The 10,441-nt window shown below is 36.2% G+C and overlaps 1 protein-coding gene across 1 annotated transcript; it reads right to left on the bottom strand.

Annotated features, from left to right (window-relative positions):
- Nucleotides 1-6,368: 6,368 nt before the first annotated feature.
- On the bottom strand, nucleotides 6,369-9,718 carry LOC137721101 (protein TILLER ANGLE CONTROL 1). Its single transcript, XM_068460217.2, has 5 exons — nucleotides 9,400-9,718; nucleotides 9,235-9,271; nucleotides 8,007-8,725; nucleotides 7,526-7,679; nucleotides 6,369-6,709 (listed from the first exon to the last, which is right to left on the bottom strand). Exons 1-5 carry the CDS (start codon nucleotides 9,403-9,405, stop codon nucleotides 6,687-6,689), a joined length of 939 nt encoding a protein of 312 aa, XP_068316318.2. The 5' UTR covers nucleotides 9,406-9,718; the 3' UTR covers nucleotides 6,369-6,686.
- Between the last annotated feature and the right edge of the window lie 723 nt (nucleotides 9,719-10,441).

A 10,441-nucleotide genomic window follows, 5' to 3' on the forward strand; every position in this document is an offset into this window, starting at 1 on the left:
TATCTCATCAATCATGGCTAGCCAATAGCTCAATAAGTATACCTTCACATGAGTCGGAACCACCTAAAGTGGTTTGTAGGACAAGACTGGGTGTAAATAAATACGCTCAAGTGCTACGATCACGTGAAGACTGTGCGAATATTCGCGAGTCACCTACGAGTCGGAACCACCTAAAGTGGTCTGTACGACAGGGTTGTGCACCTACCTTGGATCCAAGGTGAGCGTAAGGTGCGGGAGGTGAACATCACGTGAAGGACTGTGCCCTGGCCACGGAGGGGGGAACACTAACACCGGGGTGCAGGTTTATGAGCTATATTATATCTCAACACAATCATACTCACTAACATCACTAACATCAACATGTACTCACCTGAGGCTTACCTGGGCGTCCGCGACGTCATATATCACTTCAAAGCATTCACCATAGTCAGGTCCAGGTAATATCCATATGAATATGCCATGATGCAATCTAAACCCAAACATTTCATGATATTCCCAAAATATATATAATACGGCGTAACATGTATAATCAATAACACCCTACTCCCAAACTATTTACTTTTGAGAGTAATCATTAGTGATAAGCCCAATTAGACCCTAGTTACATTAACTATCATACTTACCTTTCCTTACTTCAATTTCTTGATTCTTCACGCATTGATTTATGATCAACATTTAATTACCAAATCATAAAGCTAAATCTCACAATTCCCACCAATGTCCCTCACATTGCTCAATTATTTAATCTCATTTATTATATGGCTGCATCTAACGTCTTGTTAGACTGCCTACGTACCCTAAACAGAGATCAAGCCATTCGTAGTTCGAAATGATTAATTGTAGGTAACAAGCATAGATCACTATAAAAGTGCTTGTGGAACTATCAATTATATGCCTATGAAAGAAAAAGGTCCACTCACCTGGAGTCCACGCTATGATTATCTTGCACGCACATCGAAACATCACGATCTATCGTCGCCTGTGACCAATTATCAAATCACGTCTCAAATTTTTTACCGATAGAATACATAATATACATAAAACATATCCTCAAGGACCTTCAAGAATAATTTGAGACCCATTGACCAAAAGTCAACCGTCGATCGACGGTAGGGTCTACAATCCTGTATAGCTCGATTTGGAAGATCCGCATATCAGATTTCTAATCTGCAACTCCCAACGATCTACAATATGTTTATAGAATAACATATTAAAATTTCATTACTATCCAACGGTTGGATCTCTGCCATTTGCCCAAAACCAAGTGGACGTGAACATTTATTTTACTAACTTAGAAATTCAATTCGGGAAGATCCGTACATCGGATTCCCGATCCATAAATTCCTATGATCTTTAAATATTATGTATTATAATGTATCCAAGTTTGGTGACGATCCAACGGTCGGATCGTCGATTCACATTTTCATCAAGCAACGTATCGTAACGAATTTAGGTTCCAACGATCAACCTATGTCATTCAAATAACAAAAATGAATTCAAGACATTCAAAATAGCCTAAAAATAGCATTGGCGGTCCACTGGCCACGCGCCGGCGCGGGTGGCGGTCGGCCGCCCCGACTCGCCGGAAAATCCAACTATTTACAAAAATTCTCAAACTTCACGGAAATGAAGATCTCAGTGAGTGGAGCAACTTTCATACCTGCCACGAAGTCCAAAAGTGGATGGAAGATGGTCAATTTTTCCTACAAAGCCGGCGGGTGCCTAAAACTTCCCGACGTCGATTCGTCGCCTACGGTGGTCCAACGGGTTCAAGGTTGGTTGGGTTTTTCTCCTGGGATGATGGGCTACAAAGCCCAAGTGGTGGCATCGGCCATCGCTTTGCCGATTTGCCGGAAAATTGAAAAGGGTGGCCGGAGCACTATTGATTTTCGTCAACTTTCGTGGCCTCAAACCGCCACATCCCATGGTTAATCAAGGTGGTTCTTGGGTGGGTTTTGTAGAGGGGAATGAGAGCTTCAAGATAGTGGTGGTGGCATCGAAAAACTCCATCGGAATTGGCCGGAATCGGCCTTGAAAGATAGGTAGTCGGAGAGGTGTACGGACGGAACCCACGGGAGCTTTTCCCCCCTTTTTTTTTTTTTTTTTTTCTTTCCTTTTTTTTTTCTCCTTTCTGATTTTTGGCTTCACCCCACAAAGTGGGGATTTAATTTAATTAACACTAAACCTTGAATAATCAATTTCGAACGTCCGTAACTATACCGTTATAATCCGGACTCGCAAACGGTTTTCACCTATACGTTCATACCAACGAGTACTACGAGGATATGCTAAAAGAATAAGTCCCACATATCTCAAGTCGATGGTCAACGGAAGTCAAAGTCCTTACCTCTAAGGCAATTTCGTAAATTCACGCTTTTAAGATAAAATAAAAACGTAAAATTTGGAACGGGTTGTCACAATTTTAACCTAAAAATATTTAAATTCTGATAAACATTGAAAAATCACTAAACCGACACATAAAACTCATGAAACACTATACAAGAATATGAAACACATGATATAGATGTATAAACACAAGACACATGAGCAAACACATGGTTTTGGAAGATGGTAGAAAGAAAAATTGGAAGAATTTTGGGAGAAAAGTGAGTTTTGTGTGGATGTTTCAACAAATAAATAGGTATTTATAGAGTTTTTGGGTGAATTTTGAGTTAAATAATTTTTATAATTATTTTAACCGTTGAATTTAAATTTGGACCGTTAGATCTTTTTTTTACAGTTAGATTTGATCATATTCGATCTTAGTCGTTAGATTCAATAAATTTATAAATATAAAACAAAAATACTAACTATGTTAAATATGGACCGTTAGATAACCAACATCCCATTTGAATGTGAGCCGTTGGGCTCAATTTTATTAGCAGACAAGTGGAAGACACATCCATGTGGGTAGGGGCTTCACCACTAATCTTAGCCTATATCCTTGCCTAAATTTGGCTTCTTTTTTTTTTTGGGTAGGTTTTAGGTCCAATTTAGAACTTGGGTTGGAATGGATTTTTTGGGGTGGGGAGGGGATGGGGGGAATAAAAGGGGAATTATAGGTTTTAAGCCATGGTTTGGAGTTGGCCTTAGTAAAACAGTTTTTTCATAAAAGAAAAGAAAATGTAAACGGTTTAATAATTCAAAATATATCAACAGAAGCAGCCTAATTTTTTTTTTTTTTTTTTTTAACAAATGATAGTATTTATAATAAAGAAGTGTGAGAGCATGTTAAGCCTTACAATGAGCTTGCTATAATAATGTGGTTAAACTTCATTTTTAGTAAAAATCAAATCTAAAACTTCTCACTTACAATTAAAGAGAAATATTCATTGTATCAAAGTGCAAATTTCCTTAAATAATTCCACATAAAATTTGATTGATTTGAACCAAAAGTCCACCACCTTCGTACCACTTCTTGTCCCATAACCATAGGGCCACGCCTCCCCCCATAGACCATAGTACCAATTAGGTAATGGTTCATAAATGTGAGCAAAAGCTCATGTCACAGACTTTATTCTTTCAGTTGTTTGGGGTTACACTGACCACCTCTGCTTTAATTGGCTTGGGAAGTGGTTCCGCCCGGACCGGGATGTGACAATTTGGTATCAGAGCCTAACCCTGACCGTGGTGTGTCGACGAGGACATCGGGCCCCTAAGGGTGGTAGATTGTAACATCCCATCCCTACGTAGCGCGAGGCCTTTTGGGAGCTCACTGACTTCGGGTTCCATGGGAACTCTGAAGTTAAGCGAGTAATGCGCGAGAGCATTCCCAGGATGGGTGACCCATCGGGAAGTTCTCGTGTGAGTTCCCAGAAACAAAACCGTGAGGGCGTAGTAGGGGCCCAAAGCGGATAATATCCTGCTACGGTGGTGGAGGGGGCCCGAGAAGTGGTTCCGCCCGGACTGGGATGTGACAGGTCGATTTTGGGTCAAGTCATTTTACCTATTTATTTTAATGGGTGTTACACGACTCGTTAAGATATCGGGTATGACATGAAAACGATACGAATACAAAAAACACGACACGAATGCCAGGTCTAGTCCTCAACAATCACGAATGAACAATAAATTGACATACCAAGTTTGGGCCAATCAAAGCTTATTGGGTACTTACTTAGGGCTTCTGCTTTCAGAATTCAGATTGTGACAATCAATTTTAGATTTAAAAGATGTATAAGGGCACGATCATTGGATGTTATGTTTAGGGGTGGGAAAAAAACTGGTAGTGAGTGCAAAAAAAATTGGAGAAAAAAATTGGGCTGATCAAATTCAAAAGCGATAAAACTCGAACCGATATTGGGTTGATCAAGTTCATAATGAACCAAATTTAATGTACAAATTAATTTTTTTTTCTTTTTCAAAATGATATTATCTGTACTACGAGAAGATGGTGGGCTTAGCCTCACAATGAGATAACAATAATGTGATTCAAATTTGTTTTCGGCAAGAATCAAACCTAAGATCTCTCACTTACAAGTGAAGAGGAATATCAGTAGACCGTAGTGCTAAATGGCAATGTACAAATTAACTTTTAGTTTTTAAGAATCAAGCAACTCTACCACTTAATACTACGGTCTAGTGGTATTTTTCTTCACTTGTAAGTGAGAGGTCTTAGGTTTGATTCTTGCTAAAGACGAATTTGAACCTCATTATTGCTAGCCTATTGTGAGGCTAAGCCCACCCCATCCCTTTTAAGGATGACAATTCTACCCGGTAAACCCTATAATTGTGAATAACCGCCCGAATAGATTGGATTTGGGTATAAAAATTCGGATACATTTTGGATATGAGGAAAAACCGTGAATATTATTCGGTTATGATTTTGGATATGGTTAAAGGGGTCTCAATCCGTATCCATCCCTGAATCCAAATCAAATAATATATATATATATATATATATATATATATATATATTCATTATTCACCGAATCCATTACCTTGAGAATACAAAAGTTGCATTGTGTGAGTTCTATTTTGTGGGAAAGTTCAAAAGTTTTGAATTAAAATCAATTAGAATTCAATGGTACTTATGAGAGATATCAAAGATCAACCAACAACATCAATGTTTAGCTTTAATTTTTATACTCCAAAAGATCCCTTCATTGAATAATTTTATACATCAAATATTTAATGACGAAATTAATATTTAATAAATTATAATGCGTCAACTAAATAAATATATTTTTTGTATTGACGAAGATGGATACAACCGTTAATCGATAGGGAATCCATTACCCGGTGGGTATGGTTATGGATAATAACTTATGGTTAATTTGCGGTTATGTATATAGTTAATTTTCGTGGTTATCAGGATGGATATAACATTTCCATCCCCAAACCAAACCGTTACTATTTCTACTCCTCTTTAATGTAGATAATATTATTTGTAAAAAAAAAAAAAAAAAAAAAAAAGAAAAAAAAGCCAAATCAAGCAACTCTGCCTTACCTAACCGTTTTGCTGGCCCAACTCAAAACCCAAATCATTTTTCTTTTCTTATTTCCCTACGCCCACAACCGAATTTTTTGGTTTTAAAACCAAACCGAAATGAGTACACGTATTTAGTTCGGTTTATGGTTTTGGGGTGAAATCGGATCGAACTAAACCGTATCCACTTCTAAATGTGTTAATCGAATTGAACTGTGTCCGTCCCTAATTATGTTAGCATTTTTTTTTTTTTTCATTTTTTTCCTTTTATTTGATCAAAGGGTTAAAATTAGATCATATTGTTTTACATTACAAATGTTATAATTTGAATGGTTCATTCTCTTTATCATCATAAAAAGATCATCTATAGAAAAATTAATTAATTTGAAGATTGTTTAGTCATCCATAAGTGTCGAACAAATCAATATTTTTTTTTTAGTACATCTATATTTTTACATTAGGGTGAGTGAGAGTTCGGCTAAGCCACACAATGAACAACCTAATTTGGTATCGAATTCACCATCCACGAGATTCAAACCTAAGACCTCTCACTTCCAAGTGAAGAGAAATACTACCAGACCGTAGTACTAAGTGGCAACAAATCAATAGTTATACTAACAATTAATATCTTCATGCTTAACAGTCAACTTCTTTGGATCATATGGATGACTAAACATATCTTCAAATGGAATGAAATTTTCTCGAGACAATGATAAAAATAATGAATTGTTTGGATTATAATGTTTGTATGATGAAATGATGACACGTCGTCATGTAAGAAGAAATAACTCTTTGAAAAAAAAACAATAAGAAAAAAAAAAGAATAGAAAAGAAAGTAACCCCATAAACCTAAAGGGAAACAAATGTCGTAGACTATTAATAATTATGTGCACAAATAAAGTGTTTTTGAAGCAATTTAAGCAAAAGTTAGATGCCAAACTTTGTCTAGAAACTGCGCCACAATATCATATTCTTTGTTGAGTGCCAATGTTGGATAATTTTGCTAAAGTTAATAGATAATGCATCAAAAAGTCGATACACAAATCATAGCCTATAAGAGGCTATGTGACAAAAATATAACTCCCATCATTACTAAAGCCAAAACAATTAAGAAAAATTACAAATTAAACAGGAATAGAATAGTTCAGCATTTGCACATACTTAAAAAGCTAATTAATTAACATTGTCCTTCATATAGTGATTATAGCAATCACCAAAGTACAAATCATTTCCAGGCAATGAAGTTTCAGGCCATATTTCAATGGACACAAGCAGTAGAACCTGCAAAAAGATGAGCAAACATATACGGTGGTGTTCAGATTGGCATATGTGAAACATACAAGACATGATTTCGACTTGATTAAACCACAACGGATCACCAACAGACAATAATAGAAAGTGATATGTAAGTAATGTTTTCTCTTTAGATTTACGTTATTAGACAAATCCTTATATTATCGGATTGTAAATCTAATTCACGTCATTAAAATGATAATCAACTTAATCAATAGTTTATATTTATTATAGTTTGTCTTAACAACTAATTGAAATGACTTCATGATGTTACCATGACAGTTGAGCCATCGAGTTTTCGAATTATAAGAACTTGGCTCTTTAAGAAGTTTTTTCTTCTCATATACAAATTATAATTTGATAGGCATAAAAATTTATTTTTGTATTTTTCAAAGGTCACTTCAGCACAGTCAGTATATGAATACATATTTAAGTAATTCAGATCCACTTGTTAATTTTTTTTTTTAATCTTTCAGCTACACATCTAACCATTAAACTTGATGCAATCTAAAATGTTCGTTATGACATCTATGTAGTGCTGCAAGATCAAGTTCCTTTTGGGGCCATAAAGTTACACTCTGACACCATATTTTACTTGCTGATGGATTAGATGATTTCCCAATTATTGGATGGAGATTTGACAAATTAGCCCCTTATAGGTGCCCTTTAGTACTATGACATTATAACTAAATGATACAGAAAAGATAATTAGGCCTTTTTTGTATTATCCACTTTGTTAATGTTAACAAAAATATGCGGAAACATTTTATGTCTTTGAATTGAAGAGAGTATGCATATATATACCTTGAATTGGAAGCAAAGAAACTGATTCAGAGGCATCACTTTCAACCTTGGTGACGAGTTCTACTGCACCGGGCTGCTTCTGGCCATCTGATTTGTCAACCTTGACATCATGCTCAGCTGGATGGATCTTCCTCTTCAACATCCTCCTCATCAGCTTTGGCATTACAAATAATTAGTTACTTTTTGGGTTTCTGGAATTACAGATTTGTTACTAAATCATTGAACCGCGAAAAATAAGACCAATAACAGTTAAAAAGTAGTTAATATCTTGATCACCCTTTATGTGTATCTAGGACAATAAATGTGCATCACAATTTCACAACATAGGAAACAAATGACCCAAAGTTCGATCCCCCTCTTCACTCAACTTTGAATCTCCTTTTCTGTAGTGTAGATAAATTCGATGTAAAATATCACTTGTATAAAAAATAAAATTAACACAGATGAACCAAATCATAAATACTCAAAGGAAATGACTCACTCGTTGCAGATTTTTTATTGGACTTGAATCCTCTTTGACGCGAAGAATGAGCTTCTTGGCAAATGATAGGCCGGTCTTTGTTCTCGCGTTCACCTTTTTCTGCATTTTTGGCTGGACTTTGCAGGAGTCAAGCTTCAGTTGACCAACGTCATGAACATGATCAGCCTGGAATAGGTCAGCTAGGGTTATTCTTTGGCCTCTCTTCTTCCTTTGATCATCATCAGTGATCTCGGAACGGTACAGATCAGGTGGTGCAATACTGATTTCATTGTTGGACCCTTCATATGGTGTAAGAGGAACACCATCAACGGTCAAGATCGCATGATCATCATCAACTAGTTTCTCAGTGGCATCAGAGTTTGACCCAATGTCCTCAAAACTGTGTCCAAATGTTTTAAATATTAAAGGATTCAGTTCTTCATCTCCAAAATTATCATCATAATGTTCATCATCTTCGTCGTCGTCATCACCACAGTGTGAAAATCCATTGTTTTCCTGATCGTGCTCTTGCTTTTCGCTCTCCAAAACGAAATATTCGTTCTGGGAGTTGAAGGGTTTTACGGGATCGAAACCCAAGGTACCTATCGTTAAAATGCCCTCCCTCCAACCGTCAAGCCCATCAACATTAACAAGTCCGACTTGCTTGAGAAATGCTTGTGTGCCCTTGTGATTGGTTTCCACTTCCAGTTCAGTTTTTTTCACATTTCCAGCAAACTCAACTGAAGGAAAACAAATTAATCTTCACTTAGCGCAAGAAATAAATACATATAGAGAATCGACAAATGTAATTAGTACATGGCTTTTTAGCCAAAATTGTCTCTTATATTAGCATAATTTCTCAATTTGGTATCTGATAATGAAAATCGATAGAAGTGGTCCATGAGTTTATCCGTTGTAAATTATTTTGGTCATTATATGAAAAATATGTCAATATCCTCGTAATATTGTCACGTGAATGACAACATGACCACCTTTTTAAAGGTATTTTTGTCAAACCAATTTCTTCTCTTAACGAAGATATTAATAGAGATTTCACGAAATAACCAAAATGACTTACAGTGAACAAACTCAAAAACTACTTCTATTAATTTTCATTGTCAGGGATCAAAATAAAAAGTTTTGTCAATCTCAAAAACCACTTTAACTAAAAGCCTTAGGTACAATAATATATCAACTAGGTATAAAATAAAACAAAGTACATATAAAGAGAAAAGTTAAGAAATAAAACCCTTCTGATGAAGCCGCTTATGAACCCAGTTGAAGATCTATATGCAGAGAAAGAAGATCAAGAAAGACGATCAATTAGTGACATGCACAATTAATTGTGCATTTTAAGAAGTTAAAATATGATATAATAATGTGCATGGTTCTGCTACTAGTACGTACTAATTACCTTCATATTTTTCTGAGGAAAGTTGCCAAATTATCAGAACAAAGCGCCAGTGACTGAAACACTGAAACTGAAGAGGAATGATTGAGTACCAGAATTAAAAGGGCAGGGGGGCAAGTGGGTTGCAGTCTTGCAGAGTCAGAAAACGACGCGTGTCCAGAGCGGGGCCCCTAAACTCCAGCTGTGTTTGTGGGTGCATGGCTTGTTTGGCGAGCCACGATGTTGGGTCTTTGTGGCATGATCGATGTGCCGAAATTCTTGATAAGATGTGTTTGTTTACCCGCTGTACTCTCTCTCTGCCACCTCCACCGCCTCATCAGTCAAGTTCCGAGTTTGCTTTCTTTTTTGGTAAAGACTAGAATACAAAGTATAAAATTTAAAATTGGTGCATCATGAACTTTCATCTTTATTTAGATGGGCCTTTAGACTGAATTTTTATTATCCTTTGATTAAGGTTTTTGATTTAGCAAAATGTACACATTTGGTCCCTTAGATTTTTCATCAAGTTAATTATATGGCTAGCATAGGATTCACAATTGATCCGGGAATTTTCACTCTAATTCAGATTTGGTTGTTGAACTAGAATTGCATAGGTACTGACCTACATGAGTGTCACATTATCAGACTAACAATTTTTTATTGGTGTTAACAGTTGGGACCTGTCACATCCCAGCCCCGGGTTGTGGTGGGTGATTTATTGTGACAACCCATCCCAAATTTTATTATTTTTTAAATCTTAAAATGTGAAATTTACGAGAATACCCTAGAGGCGAGGGTATTGATTTTCGTTGATCGTTAGTTCATGACGCATGAACTATTACCTTACCGTATTCCAAAAGTGCGTTGGTAAGAATTGTTATTTATTATCTTATTCATTTATTCTTATTATTATTTTTGTTATGAAAAGGGTTGTGAGAGATTAATAAAAAGAAAAAGGGAGGATGGTTGCCTGATGGCAACGAAAGAGAGGGAGAGGAAAGAAATGGGCACTGCCTAATCAGAAATGAGGAGAGAGGGAGAGTGACGAATGGGAGAGAAGAACCAG

This window comes from Pyrus communis, chromosome 1 (genome assembly GCF_041283825.1).
Source record: "Pyrus communis isolate YQ-2024b chromosome 1, ASM4128382v1, whole genome shotgun sequence".
Lineage (NCBI taxonomy): Eukaryota > Viridiplantae > Streptophyta > Magnoliopsida > Rosales > Rosaceae > Pyrus > Pyrus communis.

Coding starts and splice junctions, on each gene's coding strand:
- LOC137721101 (XM_068460217.2), bottom strand. Junction 7,680..8,006: donor CAATAAAAAATCTGCAACGA/GTGAGTCATTTC, acceptor GTAATGCCAAAG/CTGATGAGGAGGATGTTGAA. Junction 6,710..7,525: donor TTCTTTGCTTCCAATTCAAG/GTATATATATGC, acceptor ATCTTTTTGCAG/GTTCTACTGCTTGTGTCCAT.